This window comes from Chrysemys picta, chromosome 2, assembly GCF_011386835.1.
Source record: "Chrysemys picta bellii isolate R12L10 chromosome 2, ASM1138683v2, whole genome shotgun sequence".
NCBI lineage: Eukaryota > Metazoa > Chordata > Testudines > Emydidae > Chrysemys > Chrysemys picta.
Window position 1 is genome coordinate 117,663,252 of NC_088792.1, and position 22,341 is coordinate 117,685,592.

General features: G+C 41.9%; 1 protein-coding gene across 18 annotated transcripts in view; it reads left to right on the top strand.

Moving 5' to 3' along the window:
* Window positions 1–21,541, top strand: part of COL15A1 (collagen type XV alpha 1 chain) — a 290,708-nt gene extending 269,167 nt beyond the window's left edge. For 11 of the 18 annotated variants that reach the window (XM_065584078.1, XM_065584076.1, XM_065584079.1 and 8 more), the window contains 10 exons: window positions 408–457; window positions 2,606–2,716; window positions 5,986–6,130; window positions 11,509–11,573; window positions 15,073–15,201; window positions 15,363–15,422; window positions 15,963–16,022; window positions 17,021–17,206; window positions 19,382–19,497; window positions 19,906–21,541. In XM_065584078.1, the coding sequence (XP_065440150.1) occupies window positions 408–457; window positions 2,606–2,716; window positions 5,986–6,130; window positions 11,509–11,573; window positions 15,073–15,201; window positions 15,363–15,422; window positions 15,963–16,022; window positions 17,021–17,206; window positions 19,382–19,497; window positions 19,906–20,122 (1,139 nt within the window). In that variant the 3' untranslated portion in view covers window positions 20,123–21,541. The other 7 variants (XM_065584073.1, XM_065584074.1, XM_065584075.1 and 4 more) reach the window with 6 other exon arrangements.
* The last annotated feature ends 800 nt before the right edge of the window (window positions 21,542–22,341 follow it).

A 22,341-nucleotide genomic window follows, 5' to 3' on the forward strand; every position in this document is an offset into this window, starting at 1 on the left:
CTTTGAAACAAGTCCATCATGTTGCTGTTGAGCACTGTGAAAAAAAAAAGTTATTTCTCAAACCTACACAAAAACAGCAGAGCGAGATCATGAAAAACAAAATACTGACTCTGTAGTCTCAGGTTATCTAACCATCACCAGAGCATAAGCACAATCCCACTGACACCAGCCCAGCAGTGATGCTGGCATACAGACCATATGTTGGCTTTTGCTACAGTAAAACAGAGGGGAAACAAATGTTTGCCACATTAAAAAGGTCAAGATGATTATGGAGAAGAGTTATATTTTAAACTTCTAGAATAATACAGATAATGGCCTTCTAAAATGGAAATTATGGATAATTTAGCCCTTTTAAAATGGAAAGTACAGATGATTTTTGCACTAAAATCATGTACTTGATTTTTCAGGTCCTCCTCTGCCTTCAGCATATTTCAGCCACTTTGTTAACAGCATGAAGGTAATTACTTCCCATGTGTGTCTTTTGTTCTGTTCAGCTTTTTTAACCCTATATTTTAATATGCATTAAATATAAGACAAATACTAACATATAAGTGGAATACACACAATAATTGATTTATACCAGAAATTACAAATTAATATATTATGCAATTATTCAAATTAATAGGTGAATAAACAAGTTATCCTATGACTATATAATATACCAAAAGTAAACAAAGGAGGTTACTAACATACAAAAGATTATCTGGGTTTTACTTCTAAGTAGTTTCTTTTCACAAATTGTATTAAAATGAATCATACTTTGTCATTATCTACTTTAAATCTCCGCTATAGTTCTCAAACTCTTTCATACCAACAATGGAGTGAGAGAACTTTTGCTTTCAAAAAGACTGTTAGAGCAAATTTAGCTACATTTAATACATGAAAAATCAGTTTTTGTACAGACTGCTTGTTATTCCTTCTCCCAGACTCGCTGATGGTTTTCTCTGTAGGATGGGAGAAGTACAAGGAAAAGTCAGTGCTGATAATTCTGTGTTGTCTCTTCTTCCATCCCACCTCCTTCCCTTTCTCTCCCCCCATAGACCGTAATCCTTGCTCTTCTACACACCTTCAAATATCTGCTCTGCTTTTGTGAAATTTGAAGTCTGCTTTTTCAGTGACTGCAGGAAAGGGGATGGAGCCAGTACAAACCATTTTACAGACTTAATAAAATAAAGGATCTGCTGGGAGCCAATAGTTCTGTCTCCCTTTATTTGTTCTCCAAAATGGCTTATTAAGGAAAACCATGTGATCCAGACTTCCTTGTTTCAGCATTCATCTGTCCTCCCACTATGGATTACTTTAAGTGTTGGAATTGAATATGAATGGAATATTAATTTAAAATGCTTTTATTTTGCTCTTACTGAATTAGAGCTATTATATCCTTTCTTGTGTCAATATAAGATTTCTAGTGTAATGTAATCAGAATATTGCATAGTGATATCTCCAGAAGAAATCAAATCAAAATGTTATGTAATGGTATAACCAATCCCTTTGAAAGATTATTATAGAGGAGGTTTGCTATCAGATTTTCTTCCTGCTCAACCATTTTTATTTTCTTTGGTGTAATGTGTAGCCTGCATAACTCAAAGAGAGAAATTTTCCCCCTTGGATAGGTTGTGGCTTATTTGATTTAGCAGAATAAGATCTCCACCTTACACAGATGCTTTCATCTATAAAGTGCTGTTTTGGCATTTGTCCCCCCCATCTACAGAATGAGATGCCATACAGCAAGCTTTACAACTCCATTTACCAGGAAGCAAGAGGGAAAATCTGTCAATCACAAAAGCTATAAGCTCGGCTCCTCACCCCTTTCCCTGAGTCTGTTTTGCCACCTGTCCTGGGATTGAGTAATTCTTGCTCAGTCTTCTGCTGCTTCTATTTACAATCTTATTTCTCAGAAGGAAGAAATAAGGAAGACCAAGAGGAGGGTAGAGAGAAAACAAGCATGTTACAGAACTACAAAAAGAAAATAATGAGAGACTGGAACTTCTGTTGATGTGGTTCTTATTCAGCAGGGAGAATAACAACTTTGTATTTCAAGGCTCTTCTTGTCATTCCTTCTCTCAGACTCACTGATGATCTTCTCTGTAGGATGGGAGAAGAGAAGCACAGGAGAAAATCATGTGCCAATATTTTGTGTGTCATCTCTTCTCCCATCCTACCTCCTTCACTTTCTCTCCACCTGTCTACAGTAATCCTTGCTTTTCTACACATCTTTAAATATCAGCTCTATTTTTGTGACATCTGTAGTCTGCTTTTTCAGTGACCAAAGGAAAGGGGATGGAGCCTGGCTCTTTACACCTCCTGTGACTTTTGCTTCCAGCTTTCTGGTGGATGAAGGTATAATTGCAGTATGGAATCTTGTTTTGGAGGATAGCAGAAGAACTACAATAAACACAATTTCCCCTACCTAATTTTCTCCTTTCTCTGTGGGAGATGTAGATTATTTGTTTTCATTATACGTCATTGGGGAAGGGAGTGATCTCAAAAAGCAGATTTTAAGCTCATCGTATCCTGTATTGAGATTTTTAGTGTAACTTTACAGGATCAATGCCAGGTTCCAATCCTGTTTCCACTTAATTTTTTTAATGTTTTTTCTTCTAAGGGTGAGAAAGGAGACAATGGCGAAAGTGGCTTCAAAGGGGAAAAAGGAGAACCAAGTGGAGGGTTCTTTATGCCAGGGCCTCCTGGACCCCCTGGACGACCAGGACTAGTTGTAAGTGATGCAGTCTCTCTTGCAACAGAAATGTACATGGGCATTTTCTCATTCCAGTAAGAACTAAAAAAACACAAAAAACAAACTAGGGAAATGTGGTCTACATGAAATTACTATAAGATGGGTGCACAACTAGTTGAAAGAATGTACTCAGAGTAATTATCAGTGGTCCACTGTCAACCTGGGAGGGCATATCTAATGGGATCCCACAGGAGTCAGTCCTGGGTCCACTACTATTCAATATTTTCGTTAATAACTTGGATAATGGAGTGGAAAGTATGTTTATAAAATTTTTAGATAACACCAAGCTGGGAGGGGTTGCAAGCACTTTGGTGGAAAGGATTAGAATTCAAAATGACCCTGATAAATTGGAGAATTGATCTGAATTTAACAAGATGAAATTTAAAAAATGACAGTGCAAAGTACTTCACTTAGGAAGGAAACATCCAGTGCACAACTACAAAATGAGGAATAATTGGCTCAGTGGAGTAATGCTGAAAAGGATCTTAGGGTTATAGTGGATCACAGGCTGAATATGAGTCAACAATATGAGGCAGTTACAGAAAAGGTTAATATTCTGTGTGTATTAAGAGGAGCATTGTATGTAAGACATGGGAGGTAACCATTCCACCTTGCTCTGCACTGATGAGGTCTCAGCTGGAGTACTGTGTACAATTCTGAGCACTGCAGCGTAGAAAAGATATGGACAAGATGTATAGAGCATCCAGAGGAGAGCAACAAAAACGATAAAAGGTTGAGAAAACCTGACCTATGAGGAAAGGTTTAAAAAAAATTGGACATGTTTAGTCTTCAGAAAAGAAGACGGGAGGGTGGAAGGGGGGGAACCAGATAACAGTGTTCAAATATGTTAAAGGCTGTTATAAAAAGGCCTGTGATGAATTGCTCTCCATGTCCACTGAAGGTAGGACAAGAAGTAATGGGCTTAATCTGCAGCAAGGGAGATTTAAATTAAATATTAGGAAAAACATTCTAACTCTAAGGGTAGTTAAGCTCTGGAACAGGCTTCCAAGGGAGGTTGTGGAATCCCCATCATTGGAGGTTTTTAGGAACAGCTTGGACAAACACCTGTCAGGAATGGTCTAGTTTACTTGATCCTGCCTCTGTGCAGGGGGCTGGATTTGATGATTTACAGCCCTAAATTTCCATGATTCTGTGATGTCACTGACTTCTGTTGTTGTGTTGGGTTTTTTTTTGGACTAACTAACCAAACAAAAGTTAAAGTAGGTAAGATTTTGAAAATCCTCTTCTCTGAAGCCCCAGACCTGCAAACACGTACGTAGATGCATAATATTGTATGCAGGCAAGCAGCCCCATAGAAGTTGATAGGACTACTCATGTGAGTAAAGTTAGGCACATGCATAAAAGTTTCCAGGTTTGGGGCCTAAATTAGATTTAAAGTGAGCTACAGATTTATTTGTGGTAAAATTTGCAATTCATACTTAGTAACTGAATTAAGAACTAGACTAAATCAAAGGAGAATTGTACCCAACAGGTTCAGTGTGGGGAGAGCCTCTCTCATTACGCTGTCTGAATTTACAAAGACTATTGCCTCTTTTGGGCACAGTGACCAATAAAGGGTAAGAATAAAAATATATAGTAACCTGCCAGTGGCAGCATTCTCAGCAGAAGTCCTTCAACTTTGTAGCTGGTCAGAGAGAACCTTCGTGACACACTGCAAGATCTACTTGTTTGTTCAGGTTTTTCATTGAAAGATGGCTGGGGGAGTGTTTTGTTTGGAAGCTGTCGTTCTAGGTTGTAAAATCACACTATGCCAGGTGTGATTTTATATTTCCATACATATGCCTACATGTGTATAACTATGTGTATTTTAGAAGTTTAAAAATAAATGCAAATAAAATTAGTATGATTTGCATATAGGATTTATTCACAATATTAAATATACACATTTTAATATCGTGTGGTAATTAAGTTGCCAGAAAAAACAGATTTAACATTTTGCTCTGTTGCCTGAATTAGCTACGTCAATAAGTAGCTTCATAATACCAATAACATAAATTAAGATACGTATGATGTTACTGGTTATAGCATCATAAAGGTCAAAATAATCAGTACAGAAATAATATAGTGTCCATATTGAAAAATGTTGGCCATCTAGTTAACTAACATTTTCTAACATAACTAACATCCAGTGCTCCAAAAACATTAATGAAAAATCCCATGTGTATCAGTCTGAACAGTTCCTATAAAATTCAGCTGCTTTGTAATCTATCTAGTTTTTTATCCTGTGTTAATCACCATAAAAATCAGCTTTAGAAGCAGTTTTGCTAATCCCCAGGTGGATGGCACCTGTTAATTGGCTACTGTATGGGGTTTGCTAGGTTCCGTTAATGATAACTGTGCCAGAAAAGAAGGAAGGTCTGTGGCAACTGGGAAGGAGTGCCAGGGTAGGACCCTTGCCTGCAGTGAGTCCTGAATTATCCCATTTGACTCTACTGGGAACTGCTCCCTCTGCACCCGTCTGTTGTCTGGCAGAGAAATGCTTTGCCTGAAGAACAGCAGAGACTGGGTGACACATCAACTGCAGCAGACAATGACCAGGCATTTTGGATACAGGGCCCTGACCTGTTCCATATATGCAGGCTGGCCTTAAGGATGTGGGGGGGAGGGGCTGAAGCTGCATGGGGATCATGATGCTCCCTGCCAAATTGCAGGATTCCCTATTCTGGCACTCATAAATTGGGAGGCTAGGTAGATGGGGTCTGTAGAGGGCAAGGTGAGGAATGGGGTAGAAGGCTGGGATACTGTTGCAATGCGGGAGGCACTCAGGGTGAGTCATGTATCCTTAGGGCTAAAACCTTCTCACAGGCATCATGAGGCAATCTTGACACCATTTTAAGTATATCAAACTTGGAGTGACCTTAGTTGTGCACTGGCGGTTCAGGTGCATGGTGAATAGTGTACAGCATTAGGGGGGAAATCAGATACTCGGAGCAGATCCAAGCACTGGGGCCAAGATTTTCAGAAAGCGTTGCAAAAAATTAGGCTCTAAATCCATAATTTAGGTACCTAAATAGTAAGATTGTCATTTTCTGTTGTCTTCAGTGAGAGCTTCTGAGTGCTCAGCATTTCTGAAAATCAGACTACAGACTAAATTATGCCCAAATATAGGTTTCGGAGGCTAACTTCAGGATCTCGCTATTGAGATCAGGGTGCTTACGCCATTGCTCACTCAGACTGCTGCATGTGTATCATTTTTGTGTTTAAACAATAGTCTCCTGCCTTGACAGGGGCCAAAGGGGGATTCAATTGTTGGGCCAAGAGGCCCCCCTGGGTTACCTGGCCTACCTGGATCTCCAGGGTATGGAATAGTTGGACCTCCAGGCCCACCAGGCCCTCCTGGACCCCCAGGACCTCCAGCGATATATGGCTCAGGTGAGGGAGCTCTGAACCTGCTTTTTCCTGTGTGTGTGTGTGTGTGTGTGTGTGTGCGCACCTGCATCCCAGTTTAGCCGGCCACTATCTCCCAGAGTCTACCCTGTCCCCATCCAACCCATCTGCCTACCCTGTCCCTGTAACCCCATCTGCTGTTCAACAGAATTATCAGACATATAGATAAACACAACTTGTTGGTGGAGAGTCAACACAGTTTTTGTAAAGAAAAGCCCTGCCTCCCTAATCTGTTAAAATTATCTGAGGGAGTCAACAAGCATGTAGATAAGGATGATCCCCTTGGTATTATGTACTTGGATTTTCAGAAAGCCTTTGGCAAGGTCCTTCATTCACCAAAGGCTCTTAAGAAAACTAAGTAACCATGAGATAAGAGGGAAGGTCCTTTTATGGATCATTAACTGGTTGAAAGATAGGGAACAAAAGGTGGGAATAAATGGTCAGTTTTCACAACGAGAGAGGTGAACAGTGGGGTCCATAAGGAGCTGTACTGGGCCGTTACAGAGGGATCTCTCAAACCTGGGTGACTGGACAGCAAAATGGCAGATGAATGTCAACATTTTAAGTGCAAAGTAATGCACACTGGGAAAAAATAATCCCAACTATACATATACAATGATGGGTTCTAAAGCAGCTGTTACCACCCAAGAAAGAGATCTTGGAGTCACCCTGGATAGTTCTCTGAAAACTTAGGTTCAGTGCATAGCAGCGGTCAAAAAGGCTACCTGCGTTTTAGGAACTATAAGGAAAGGGATAAAAAATAAGACAGAAAATATCATAATGCCGCTATCTAAATCTATGGTATGCCCATACCTTGAATATTGTATCCAGTTCTGGGCATCGCATCTCAAAAAGGATATACTGGAACTGGTAAAGGTTCAGAGAAAGGCAAAGATAATCAAGGGGATGGAACAACTTCAGTCTGAGGAGAATCTAAAAAATTAGGGCTGTTCATCTCAGAAAAGAGACGACTAAAGGGTGGTATGATGGAAGTCTATAAAATCATGAATGGTATGGAAACATCAATAGCAAAGTGTTATTTACCTTTTCACACGTACAAAAACCAGGGGTCACCGAATGAAATTAATAGGCAGCAGATTTAATACAAACAAGGGGAAGTAATTTTTCACACAATGCACAACTAATGTGGAACTCATTGCCATGGGATGTTGTGATGGCCAAGGTATAACTGGGTTAAAAAAAGAACTGGTAAGATTCGTGCAGGGTAGGTCCATCAATGACTATTAGCCACGATGGTCAGGGATACAGTCCCATGCTCAGGGCCACCCTAAACCTCTGGTTACCAAAAGCTAGGAGTGGAAGACATGAGTGGATTACTCCATAATTTCTCTGTTCTGTACATTCCCCTGAAGCTCTGGTACAGGCCACTGTCAGAGACAGAATATTGGGCAAGTTGGGTCATGGTCTGACCCAGCATGGAAGCTCTTATATTTTTCTGCATTTGAGACAGGCTGCTTCCTTCTCCTCCACGCTGCCTGAGCTCCAGCAGGGAGAGGGTGACATGGAGAGCACAGAAGAGATGGTCACTCTGTTCTCCATTCCACTGCCTGGTTCCACAGCAGCTCCTAGCAGCCAGGCTTACAGGGGGAACTGCAGGGAAATTCTGCTCAGCTCAGGGCTGGAGCATACTCGGCGAGTTTGGCCCTGGCAGGGCATGCTCAGTGGAAATGGAATGTTTGGAGAATTTTGTTGTGAAACATCAACTGGAAACTTTCATAGGCTTTATAACTTGGCAAATTTTCACAGGGCCAGAAAAAGGATGATGCCTTCTGCCAAATTTAAGCTTCCAGCTCATAAACATGGAGGTGCTACAGCTTCTGAGCAAAACAGTTGTAAGAATTTTTTAACATAGGCAAAACCCACACATTTTCAGTTTTCACACCTTTGTTGGGTTTGAGTGTACTAGATTAGCACAGGGACAAAATGTGGCCCATATATTCACACACGAGGGAGGAGTTTTGTAAACCACTTCAGACGGGGTTTTATTGCCTGAACGTTGAGAATGCATTGCCGTAACCAAGTGTCATGGTTTGGAGCTGGCTGAACTTTTGACCCCTCTAAAGTCTCTTTGAATGTACAGAGGACAGTCTGCTTGCTTACATCTATTCTGGGGTGGTATCCTGCCATTCCGCCAGACTGGGTCCTGTACCCTGTGCAATGACTGTGACTCCTCAGCAGGCCTGCTGGGCTTGAATCCTGCAGTTCTTCTCTGTGGGAGCTGTGACTAGTGTGTGAATATGAGCCAAAACAGACTTTTAAACCACCAAGCATTGTTTAGTCTCAACAGATGGAACACAGCATAACAAGAGCAAAGGGTTAGTTACACAACAACCAGCCTACACGCATATCTTTCTTACCCAAACCTTACGTAGGCCTAACTTATCCAGACACCCCGGCATCTGGGGGCTGGCCCGTTTCCCCTCATGTCTCACCCCTTTTTCAGGGGCAGACCTTTACTGAACCTGGTCAAGCCAATTTATGCAGCCCAGAAGGGAATGAGGGGTAGACTTCCAAGCAGTGGGCTCTCTGAATTGCAATATAGTTATCTGTAGATGGGTGTCTATCAGAACTGTTTGTCTGCTTTCCTGTCTGAATTAACACTTGGTAAGATAGCAAATACTATATCAAACACACAGAGATAAACAATATTCATAAAATATTACAGGCAGCTACCATGTCCTCCACATCAAGCACTTCTCGAAATTGCTTAAGACCCAGTCAAACTAAACAAAATATTCTAGACAATCGGGTGTGTTCCTTCCCTAGACTGTTCTGCCACTGACCTCAGTCTCCCTCCTACGCATCCTCTTCTTTGCTTTATTAAGCAAACTGATGAATGTCCATTTAGTAAATCTGAATGGAGGCCAGGCATGAGTTTGCCTCCTTTTAATTAGGCTCCTGGTTAGCCATGTCAAAATTCCCACATGCTGTAGTGTGGGAGACAGGAAAGGCTAAACTACTGAATGCTGGCTTTGAGTCAAGCCTCTGTCCCCTGCCACAGGCACATCACAGTTGGTCTAAAAAGATCCCCACAAGTGCACCAGAATGATGACTCTGTAGATTGTAAAGATGGTTCCAAGGTTACATGAGATTTAATGAAAAACGTATTTAGGGAATGTTAATGGCACTAAACTTCATCAAGGGTTGCTTTGTTCTTCCATTAACACACCATCATCACCTGCTTTTATACTCTAATAAAACAAGCCCTGGAGCGTGTTAATGTGCTGGTGATATGGCTTTCTGAATTTTAGGGGTCTTTTTTAAACTACTTTTTAAAAATGTTTTTATGGTGTTATATTTAGCACAAACTAGTTCAGACTGGAAGGATACAAGAATATAGTATCAGAGGGGTAGCCGTGTTAGTCTGAATCTGTAAAAAGCAACAGAGGGTCCTGTGGCACCTTTGAGACTAACAGAAGTACTGGGAGCATAAGCTTTCGTGGGTAAGAACCTCACTTCTTGCATCTGAAGAAGTGAGGTTCTTACCCACGAAAGCTTATGCTCCCAGTACTTCTGTTAGTCTCAAAGGTGCCACAGGACCCTCTGTTGCTTTTTAAAGAATATAGTAGAAACAAGACATTTTTCTTTAATATATATTTGGTGTAATTTTTAAGTTTTTTCCCTCGATTAACTTATACCCCGCTCCCCCCTCCCTTCATTGTGAGCTGGATCCCTGTCCCACTGAAGTCATCAGAAGCAGGATTGGGCCCTTTCTTCTGTGTCTTTTCTTTTGTTCTTCCTCCCATGTAATAGCAGAGACACTCAGTAAACCTTATGGGGGCTGTGGATGAATAAACAGGAGTGGGACATTGTGTTAAGTGCAGCCACTTACCCTCACCAGATCTTCTCAAAGAGACAATCACAGAAAATTATTGCATGACATTTCTCCTTCAGCTTGTAATAGGGTGACCAGACAGCAAGTGTGAAAAATCGGGACAGGGGGTGGAGGGGTAATAGGTATCTATATAAGAAAAAGCCCCAAATATCGGGACTGTCCCTATAAAATTGGGACATCTGGTCACCCTAGCTTGTAAACACCATGTGCCGACGTTGTGCACGTTACATGCATTTGCAGAGTTGCCAGCATTTGGGGGGAAAAATCAAGCTACAGATTTCCAATTAAGCTGGAAATAGTGGGGGCAGTTGTGTCTGGGAGCTGCTGCTGGTCTTTGTATGCATTCTGAGAAGTGCTGAAAACGTAAGTGAAATTGTCACCAGGGTGCCTGGGAGTGCCAGGCTTCCAGACACTCAGATTAAGCTGGAAAACTGTCCCTTGACGATAAAAGTTATTCCTTCCTTCCTCATTCCATCCCTCAGCATAACTGTGCTTCCCACTACACCACTTATCCTCCCCACATCACCCCTATCATGCTTTCCCTTGCTCCCCCTCAACCTTTCTTTGTCCTCCCTTTCTCGCTTGTCTTTTCCTTTCCAAGGAGGCGCCTGCCTCTGACTATAGGATCTTTCTAACATGGTGGTTTGTGACCATCCTAGAGCATGGATTCTCCAGTTCAGACACCTTCATCTCAGCTTCAGTGGAAGGAGCTGCCTTGAGCTCCCACTGGGAACCACTGACACACAGCCCGCGGGGATTATTTGTTGCCTTCCAAACCTCTGAGCAACTTCAAACAACCACTAATATATGATCAGCCTGCCAGAGAAATATTTCCTCCTTTCTCTGCTACTTGTGGAATTGTCACTCCAAAATACACTGGCCCAAGGATCGGGGTGAACAAATCTCAGTTCTGGAGTAGTGAGAAGTCTTAAACCTGTCACAACCCAACATTTCATATTAGAAATGAAGGTTCATATCATTGTAAAAGAACAATTCCCAGCTCTCCCTTAGGAGGTGCCAGTTTCTTCTAAACATTAAAAGTAATGAGATAGGTGACCTTGAAGTTGTGAACCTTTTTTGTAAAGAAAAGTTATTTTAGGTTATTTTTAGGGGATTTTATGATCCCTTGCAAATTGTACAGAGGATAACTGAGGCCTTGAGTCTGCAAACACAAAGCTTATCTTCAAGCGTGGGAGTAGTCTCACTGATTTAAATATTAGTCGCGTGCTTAAAGTTAAACATATGCAGAAGAGCTTGCAGGATATATGACTATCCACCCAGATGGAAGGATACAAGAAAAATAGTACCAAAATCATTGCAAATAGATTTTCTGTAGCTTGTGTGAACACACTCACTCAGGACCTCAGTGCATGGGAGTATTATAGTTGTCACAAACTCATGCCAATAAGACCTTTGTCCTACACAACATTATCAAGTATTTCCTCTCACCTTCTCACTCTCTTTCTCTCAAAAAAGAGACATGAAGCATATTTTTGTTTTATTTTAGCAGCTGCAGTTCCAGGGCCACCAGGTCCTCCCGGGGAGCCAGGATTACCAGGAACTAGGAACCTGGTAAGAGAAGAAAACTTAAGTTTGCCATTTTCAGAGCATGAATGTCAATGGAAACACTCCAATAGAAGGCCACTACTGCATCACTTCCCTACTCTATATAATAAGTCTTCAGAAAAAGAGCAAAGAGAGTAAAGCTCAGTTTGGTGGTTTATTAGTAGCATCTTATCAAAATAATTCAAAAAGATTAATAGGATTCTAAATCAGTGGAGGGGCTGCATGTTGCAGATACAAATCAGTACCTCTGAAGGAGTATACAACATGACAACTTAATATGTTATGTGAATAGAATAAATAATACTGAGCCCAGTCTTTCTTCCAAGGAAACTAGGTACCCAAGTAGAATAAAACCCAGTAATTCAGGTCAATATTTTCAACAGACTTTCCTCCTGTCTCTATAGGTGCTCCACTTTAGGTGTGCATGTGTCCCCTGTGCCTTTGATCAGAGACTTTTGATAGCAATGCCCATTCATGTCCCAGCTGTCCTGTACCGAGGGTATATAGGACAGCAGTGGACAAACCACCCACAGTTCCTTCTCAACGGCCTCAGCCTGAGATGAAGCATCTTGCGGTGCTTCATTCTTTGCTAGTCTGCCTTTAGAGCAAGATTTTCCTCTAGTTTAATAATTGGTTAGGTATCTAGCATCCTTTTTTTTTTTGGTTAGTTTTGTGGGGATTTCTTTTGGAGAGACCTTTCATCTTCCCCACCTCACCTCCCTGAGGGATTACTCCTTTCTTCGAAAGAAGTTATTTTTCATCCTCAGGTTATGTGTGGATTCCCAGGTTTTAAGCATTGCCTAACTTGCCAGAAGTCTATACCAGTTAGTGACAGCCACTCTAGCTACCTCCATTGCTTAAAGTACATTCCTATCCCTTTTAAATGTAGGATTGCTCAGGTTCAAAACTAGATCTACAAGGAGTGTCCCATCAACCTCCGCAGCCCACTCAGGAGACATCTGTGGAGGACAACTGTAAGACTTCCAAAAAGAGGAGCTCTGGATCCCTCAGAGAAGTCAGTGCTAAGAAGCCACCTCAGAGACCTTCCACTTTGGAGACCTCGCATCCTAAAAAGAGTAATGTTGAGGCACTTTGATCTCCCAGTACCATAGGTTCTATGAAAGTAGCAGGTATCTACTCACAGTACCCGTCAGTGTTCGGTATCTAAGCCCAACTCATACTATCCAAGCAGGATTGCACCTCTGGAGACTCTACGCATTCTGCATCAACTAGACCCAGTACCAACTTCAGTGTTGATAACTCCTGCAATGCCAGTAGTTCCCCAAACTGCACAGTGCCAGATGGTACCCTTGAAATTGAGGTCATCCTTAGTGCCACCTGCCTCCAGCTTTGAACCCCATCAGGTTACTGACAGCTTCTTCTGGTACTGCAGAAGTTCAGATTCTCTAAGGACTTGGTCATTTCAAACAAACCGGAGACACCTCTACTGATGGGTGCTGAAAGACTCTGGGTACTGAAGCTTCATTCCTTGCTGGTACCACACCATTCTCTGGCACAGACACACTCTGGTACCCTCTTGAATGGACAGACTCCCAGTCTCAATTCCACCAGCTGCCCCCTTCTGGACTACAATGAGGACAATTCCTCTGACTCCCAGATTTCTGTTCAAGGTTCACTCGATTACCAGCCCAAAGCTGCCTCTCTCAACACCCTCTATAAGGGAATCCTTGAGGCACAGATGTACACGGGATGCCCCAGGCTCCCCCTGGTATGAGTATTCATAGGTGCCCCCTCCCTTCCCATATGGACCACCCCACTGGTCACTGGTCATTCTGGGTTGTATAGGCTGCCTATAGGGAACAATTCTCCAGAGCTCCTAGCTAAACTCACAGGGAGTGTCAGGGGCATCACCCTCCTACTCATTCAGCTTTTCCATGTCCATCGCCTCCCCAGGAGGAATCTTTTGAGTATCAGGAGAGAAGGGCTGTTGAGGAAGCTACGCTTCAGACTAATAGCTCTTCTCCTCACCTGATGAGGCAGTGATGCCTCCTCTCCCTCCTCCTCATCTATACACAGATGATTTTAAACAGTTTCTGGATCTCATGAGAAGAATTGCAGGTTCTTCCCAGAGCCCACTGGAGGAGGTTCAGGAGACTCAACACAAATTGATTGGCATCCTTCATACTGCCTCCTCTGGTATCATAGAATCATCGAATATTAGGGTTGGAAGGGACCTCAAGAGGTCATCTAGTCCAACCCCCTGCTCAAAGCAGGACCAATTCCCAACTAAATCATCCCAGCCAGGGCTTTGTCAAGCCGGGCCTTAAAAACCTCTGAGGAAGAAGATTCCACCACCTCCCTAGGTAACCCATTCCAGTGTTTCACCCTCCTAGTGAAAAAGTTTTTCCTAATATCCAACGTAAACCTCCCCCACTGCAACTTGAGACCATTACTCCTTATTCTGTCATCTGCTACCACTGAGAACAGCCGAGCTCCATCCTCTTTGGAACCCCCCTTCAGGTAGTTGAAAGCAGCTATCAAATCCCCCCTCATTCTTTTCTTCTGGAGACTAAACAATCCCAGTTCCCTCAGCCTCTCCTCATAAGTCATGTGCTCCAGCCCCCTTATCATTTTTGTTGCCCTCCGCTGGACTCTTTCCAATTCTTCCACATCCTTCTTGTAGTGGGGGGCCCAAAACTGGACACAGTACTCCAGATGAGGCCTCACCAATGTCGAATAGAGGGGGATGATCACGTGCCTCGATCTGCTGGCAGTGCCCCTACTTATACAGCCTAAAATGCCATTAGCCTTCTTGGCAACAAGGGCACACTGTCGACTTATATCCAGCTTCTTGTCACCCCCTAGGTCCTTTTTTGCAGAACTGCTGCCTAGCCATTCGGTCCCTAGTCTGTAGCAGTGCATGGAATTCTTCCATCCTAAGTGCAGGACTCTGCACTTGTTCTTGTTGAACCTCATCAGATTTCTTTTGGCCCAATCCTCTAATTTGTCTAGGTCCCTCTGTATCCTATCCCTACCCTCCAGTGTATCTACCACTCCTCCCAGTTTAGTGTCCATCTGCAAACTTGCTGAGGGCACAGTCCACGCCATCCTCCAGATCATTAATGATAGTATAGCCCTGCCTATAAACAAGGCTCTGTTTGAACTGCAAAGACAATTTGGCAGACTCCTGCTACCATAACGCCCTACCTGCAAGAGCGCAGATAAGAAGTACTGTGTTCCTGCTAAGGGCTCAGAGTTCCTATTTTCACACCCAACCCCAAACTCCTTCATGGCTGAGGCGGTCAATGAATGTAACAGGCAACTACCAGTCCAGATCCACCTTTCATGATAAGGGCCAAAAGAAGTGGATGCCACATAAACAAAATTGGGTGAAATGAGCTAATATAGGCTTTATAAATATTTACTGTACAGAAAGTCTATTTTCATTCTATGACTTCTATTAATTTCCAGTTCAAAGAAAGACATAATTTTATCTGCAAATGTCCCTTATTTTTGATTATTCTGTTTCCTTGTTATTTGACAGGTTACAACATTCAGAAATATTGATGGAATGTTGCAAAAGGTTCACTTAGTGGCAGAAGGTACATTAATCTACCTGAGTGAAAGTAGCGAGGTGTTTATCCGTGTTCGAGGAGGATGGAGAAGATTGCAGGTATTATTGCATCATGTAGTTCTTCTTCAAGTTTGGTTTTGTTGCAAATATTCTTTAAGGGGAGAGTGTGGGTGCTAAGATTATCCTTTGGCACAGTTTAAAGAAATATAATTCATTCATGTATATGTTTTTGTTTATCTCTTCATTTTGTGTTCTTCCAGCTTGGGGAATTAATTCCCATCCCAGCTGATAGCCCTCCACCTCCAGCAATTTCAGGCTATGTAAGTGCAAAATTGTTCATGGCTTGTGAAAAACTGCATTGAAATATTACAAATGGGGAAAATGTTTTGCAGATAGGCTCCCTCTCAACGGGATTTTTCTCTAATGTGGATGGCCTGTCTTGTCTCACTCTGATTTTCATTTGAATCCATCCCAACCATGTTGTCTTCATACTAAGCACTGTCTGTTGCTGTGCATACATTCAAGTGCATTCTGGCATTGATACAGATAGGCAGATTAGTGTTAGTATTGTAGACCCACATTCAGGAAAGCATCCCTGTTCAAGACAGCATGTAAATACATGCTTGCGTGACTTTCTAAATCAGGACCTTAGTGTGTAATATGTATCTGGATTTAAAGTTGCGGGATGTTATGCTCAGAGTAATATGACTTTATATTCTACGTGGTTCAATTTTTATTTCACTACAAAAAAATTCTGCAGTATTGCCAACAACAAGCTGGAGTAAGAAAGTTGTCTTTTTTTCTGTGATTTGAGCATTGTATCTTAACTCTGATTTTATTTCTGTATGTTGAACTAATAGGGATTTCAGTCTCTTCCAGCACTAAGACCAGTTTCAACTATTAATCATGGAAAACCAACAGTAAGTAGAAGAATTACAATAGAGGCACTATTACAGCTGCATACCTGAGATTTGGGCTTAAAGCAGGGATTAAACCTTTGTTTGAATTTTTAAATGTATCCCCTCTGAATTTATAGCAATTACTCTGAGAATTTTCAGTTACGTCTTTTAGTTAGTTTAGAAGCTATGAAAAACTTTAAATATCTTCTTTAAGAATTGTTTTTGTTATTCTAACCTTTCTTCATGTCCTCTAGCAAATGCATTCCTGATTTCTGAGCTCTGAATATGGACTCACTTCTATACTATAACAAAATCTAGGACAAAGGCTACGTTTAAAGTTCATTAATGTTGATTTAACATATTTTAGTCATAGCTATTCCTGTTTTTGCCATGAGGACAATTGGTGGTTGTTAGTTGTCAAATGGATGTTTCAGAATATAAATTTTCCTCTGTAAAAAATTGTTTAAATAGTTAGTCAAGATAACAGAATTACTGCATCTGAAAGAATAACATATGATCAGAGTTCAGCTTCTTACATTGTGATTAAAAAATGCTTTTCCTTGTGGTTGATTACAGTGAATGTTTGTGGCCATTGCCTGGCTATGTCCTTAACTGTATTTATTTCCTTGTAATGGTTGGGCTCTTATAAGCAACGTGACAGTAACTGTGTTTAGCAAATCTTAACTGTTGTTTAAAATGGAAGTTTTTTGGTTTTGAAATGATTTTATGGTTGTCTAACTTTTGAAGATAACATATTGCTGGTGTGGGCTGGCCTGCAGCTCATCAAGCTGAACATGACTTCTTTAAGAAGTGTGATGTAATGGTGGCAAATATACCTTCATCACGAAAGGTTAAGCTAAATAGTCTTCTTTGGAATGTACTAACTATTATGCTCAGCTATTTGTCTTTCTGCTTTTCTCAAGGGCACATTTTCCTTATCAGGGTGGAGGCAGATTAATTGCTTAATAAATGTTATAACTTAAACCTGAAATCAGTGAGTTTTTTTCCTTATTTTCCAGCTGCATTTGGTGGCTTTGAACTTGCCACTTTCTGGTGCCATGCGAGCTGATTATCAATGCTTTCAACAAGCCCGAGCGGCTGGTTTAATGTCAACATACAGAGCTTTCCTATCATCCCATTTGCAAGATCTGTCTACAGTTGTGAGAAAATCAGACAGATACAATCTACCAATAGTTAACCTTAAGGTAAAAACAAATGCTTTATTTGCTGTATAAAGAGGGTCTCTAGCAATCCAAAAATCTTGGAAATCAACTGAGGTAACAGACTTTTTTTTGCTTGCTTCTTGGCTCTGAGCTGTTTGGTCATAGTATCTTATAAAGGAAAAGCCTTGTTTTTCCCATCTCTATCCTTGTGATAAGCATAGCTATGCAATGTCTTACACTTAGGCTAGAAGCAGCTGCATTTTCAGAGTTTCTTTTTCAACATTATAAGGCTAATGGTAGAAACAAAGCAATGAGAATGGTTGGCTTACAGTGAACTGATGCCAAGGCAATGGTATAATATGTAACTTTTTAGATGTTTTTCTTTCAATAATCCTGTTTTGGAAACAGCCTTAGAATTCTTACCCCCAAGTGAGTCTGTTTCTCAAGGCCATACACTAGCCTACACCTTCTAGTCTGCCTGCAGAGCTTAATAGACTACGGTGACCACATGTCCCATCTTTAATGATAGTGGGCCACATTCAGCTCTTAAGCAATAGTTAAACTGGATTTACATCACGATAACTGAGCAGAATCTCACTTTTTCTAGAATCTGAGTCATCTTGTGGCGTCTTACACATACACATGTGTGCCAAAGCACAGCTCTGAAATACTGGCTGGCTCCCAGCACTAGCCAACAGGCCAGTTGGCTTGCAGGAGTGATATCTGATCTCCCAGCACTCAGGAGATTGAAAGGTTCCGTTCCGAAACCCCCTGCAATTCGGAACTCTGGGAGGAGGAGTCTCCAAAATAAAAATTTATCTTGTTGTGATTGGGATGAGAAATTAATACTCCAAGGCAGTTCAAAAATACAGTCATCTTGTATTACAATTAACCAGTTGTAATGGCCCTAGAACGATTTTGGTTTTACCAGAATCTGCATTAACCATTAAAAATTGTTTTCAGCTTTCTCTTCAGGTAGAAGTCAGATTTTATTAGGAATGTGAGAATTTTCAAATAACCTTTTGGACCGTCACAAGGATGAGTGAAATTAATCCCACCCTCTGACTTTGCCTGCTACAGTTTTAACACCTCTTTAACTCCACTTCTCTAATTTAGTCATTCCAGCTATAAGAAAAATGAATTTACTGCAGACACAGACACAGGTGCACTCAGCATGAGACCAAGGCAGGGGGGTAGCAAAAAGGGTAGAGCAGAGAGGTGAGGTATGCAGGAACTAACTTGTACAAGGCCTTTCAAACAAGAAGCTTTACATTTGGTGAAGGAGAGAGAAGAGTCAAAAGTTACTCTGAGATTGTGAGTTAAGGAGGACAGGAAAGGTGTAGATGATACAGGAAAAGTGTTGGAATGTGATTCAGGCAGAGACAATTGTGAAAGGAAAGAGAGAGGCCTGGGACAGAGAGGTAGCGCTGAAAGCTAGCAGTATAAGGGTGGTAGTTTGAAATGAGGTCTCCTAGGAATAAAGTGTAGAGATTGGCGTGAAAGATCACGCTGATGGAATCATGAGTAAGGCTACGATTTAGTCATGGCAGTCACGGATTCCGTGACTTTACCAGACCGCCGTGACTTCTAGGGCTTCAGGAGGAGGAGGAGGGACTGAGCGCCAAAGCCCTGCAACTGGGGCTGGCTGGAACCAGGACACTGCAGCCAGAGCCCCCGCTTCCTCTGGGGGACTGCAGCCAGGGCCGGGAACTGCAGCTGGGACCGTGCGCCCCAGACCCGTGTCCTCTGGGCCTTGGCGTGGTCTGCAGCCGGGGCCGTATGCCTCAGACCCGTCACATCCTGGGCTTGGCAGGTCTGCAGCCAGGGCCGTGTGCCCCAGTCTATGGGGGCCGCACACCCCTGTCCCGCAGCTGGGTGAGCTCTGGAGCAGGGGCTGTGTGCCCTCTGTGGTTGCGCCCCCTGCTGCAACTACTGAAGTCGGGGGTCGGCCTGTCATTCCCCGCCCCCCTATGGGACTCCATTCGTCCCTCCTACCCAATCCTCACCCCCCGGTTATTTGTAGTAAAGTCATGGAAAAGTCACGGGCTCAGTGAATTTTTGTTTATTGCCTGTGATCTGTTTGTAACTGTGAAAAAATCTTAGCCTTAATCATGAGTATTTTGAGAAGCAGAAGAGATTTTGGATTTATAGAATACCTCTAGCATTTCATAATATGATAATAGCCTTAGTAAAAGATGGCTTTTAACATTTCAATAGGGAGAAATACTTTTCAACAACTGGGAGTCTGTGTTTACTGGCAGCGGGGGACAGTTCAACATCCAGAGTCCAATATACTCCTTTGATGGGAGAAATGTCATGACAGATCCATCTTGGTAAGTTCACACTGCATTTTCTGTATTACATGAAATGTAGTTTTATTTGCTGATAAGTATCAAAATGCCCTGGGCTGCTAGAAATGTGACAAAGGTTAACTTCCCCCTTCTCCTCTCATCCCTTCTGTTCCTTCTCCTCCATTCCCCTCTTCTTCCATTCCAGCTCTTCTATTGATTGCTGATAGGGACAGGATGGAGAGAACAACAGGGAATAGAATATCTCTGATGTCCCAATTTCCTCTCTTTCCATCTGTATCTTCGGCCTCACTTTGCTTTCTACGCTCTTATTGCTTCAAGTGAATTTACAGCAGGGGTGCAGAGACACAGGCTGCTATAGACTTAGGCATAAGATTTAATGTACAGATAAAGGATTGTTTCAGGAAAATAACTTTAAACATTACTGTTTAGGCCACATAAAATCATATGGCATGGTTCAACTGCAAATGGGATCCGGCTAGTTAGCAACTACTGTGAAGCTTGGCGGACAGCTGACATGGCAGTTATGGGACAAGCATCACCACTGACAACTGGGAAACTTCTGGATCAAAAGCCTTACAGCTGCAGCAATAAGTTTATTGTTCTGTGTATTGAAAACAGTTTTGTATCTGGTATCCGAAGAAAATAATTAATCTGTTGCACATAGAAAACATTTGAATTTTATTTCATAAAACCTTGACACTGAAATTTAATTTTTAATGGTGTAAATATTCTATTTTTTTATTGCACATTTACAAATAAAACCAAAGAAAGCGTACCTCAAGACAGAACACTCCAGCAGGGTGGAATTCAGGCCTGGTTTAGAGGGCTGGCAGATGGCCTTTGGTACCACTTAAACCCCACATAGGGGCTGCATGGAGAGTCAGCAGGCTGAGCAACCATGCAGAAGTGCCTGTTAATCCCTGGTGTGCTGTGGATCTGGTCTCCATGTTGGCTGGGGATGAAGATCACTTTGGGGACGGGCCACGTGTGATCTGAGAGCAAGACCAAGGGAAGGACCACAAATCCATGTTTGTTCAGATCTACTGGCTCTGGTACCGCAATCAACCAACCCAGCTCATAGCAGCCCTCCACCCTGGCGGTAGATTGTAGGGGATGAGTTTCATCTCCCCTTTCCACCTGAATACTCAGATATGGGTTATTTTTTTAAAATGACACCCTAAAGCTAGGGTCCCTAAATTCTGTAGTGCTGGGAGTTTTGAAGGAGCTTGCTGCCCCATTTCAGTGGAGGCTGGCTATGAACCTGACAGCCTGACTTCAGGCTCCCATTCTTTTAAAATTTGGCATCGGGCTTTGTGGGAGGACTGAATTTCACGATCCATACTTTGGTGCTACTATTGTCAGGAACCCCCTAGCAATGTTAACAGAAAACATCTTGATAGTACTAATTGGTTTCACTGTCACAGCTGAGCACAGTAAATGCAGGCACAAGAACCATCTGAACTTTATTCATTCCACTGCATCATAGAGGAAGCTTTTTCTTAGTGTAACAGACACTGCTGAGAGACAGACACCTGTCATGTTTTCTTTAAAATAGGTTTTAGGCAATGTTATCCCATTAAGTTATATATAAAGTGACTGCCTTGGTCTCCTTCCCCCCTGGTGAGACTGTCACTTTTTCACTGCTATTATTCTTGTTAATATGAACTAATCCGTACTTATAGAAATGATCAGTAAGTATTAATGTCTCACACAAACAGTAGTACCATAACATTTCTATGTCTTATCTGTATTTTCCTACAGTATATTTTAACTTAAGATATTTACTTATTGCCATAATCTATCAGACTGTAACTATAAAAGATGAACTTCCACATTATCATTTTGTAAGTATAAACTAGAGACTAGATTGGAAATGACTCTTCTTTTAGATTTTGTGACTCATTTGCCATCAAATCAGTAATTTAATACTCCAATAGCTACTTACATGCAAGTGAAGATTTCCATCCATATGGCTTTTATTATTATAAATGCATTGGTTTTTATATGATGTAAAAATATGAAATCCAGTTTTATTTTTCCATAATACAAAAGCATCTTTCCTGGGTTCTCTGAGTCACCTGTTTGCTTTCTCACTGTAAACGTCCATTTCATTGCTATAATGTGCTAATGAGGCAACCCTGCCTTTTTATCACACTTTACTCTATTTTGAACAACGATTCACTCTGCTCATTCAGGCTTCGTGTCTACAGAAGGCCAAGCGTGCCTGGGAGGTGCTGGGCACCTTCAACCCCAAACTTGGAGCTGAGGATCCTGCAAGGTGCTGAACCTCAAGTGCCCTGATCCTGCCAGACAATCTAGGCTGAGTCCCACTGAGGTCCGGGAGATTTCACATGGGTGCCAGGGTCTGTCTGCAGGGACTGTTTGCAAGACTGGGGCCTTAGCAATGTATTCAGCTAGCAGTCCTTGTCCTGCTGAAGAGTGAGATTGTTAGTGGCACCGTCAGGATGCTAGAGCAATGCTAGTGATTTCACTGTATTAGTGGTTTCTCACCTTAATAAGAAAGCCTCATATAAGGACATATTGTATTCTCCTCAGGTATTACTCTACTTTAATAATTAGAAGAACTTTACTGAGGTTACATCTGTACTACTACTTATGTTGGCTTCTCCCGCTGACATAGGCCATGTCTACACTACAAACTTAAGTCGACTTTAAGTAAGTCGACATCGAGCCTCCGATTTAAGCAAGTCAATCTTGCGTGTCCACACTACGCTCATTGTGTAGATGGAGTGCATCCTCACTAGCAGCACTTGCATCGACGCATGGAACACTGCACTGTGGGTAGCTATCCCAAAGTGCACGTAGCCGAGTGGAATTTTGGGTTGGGCTTGCAGTGTCTTATGG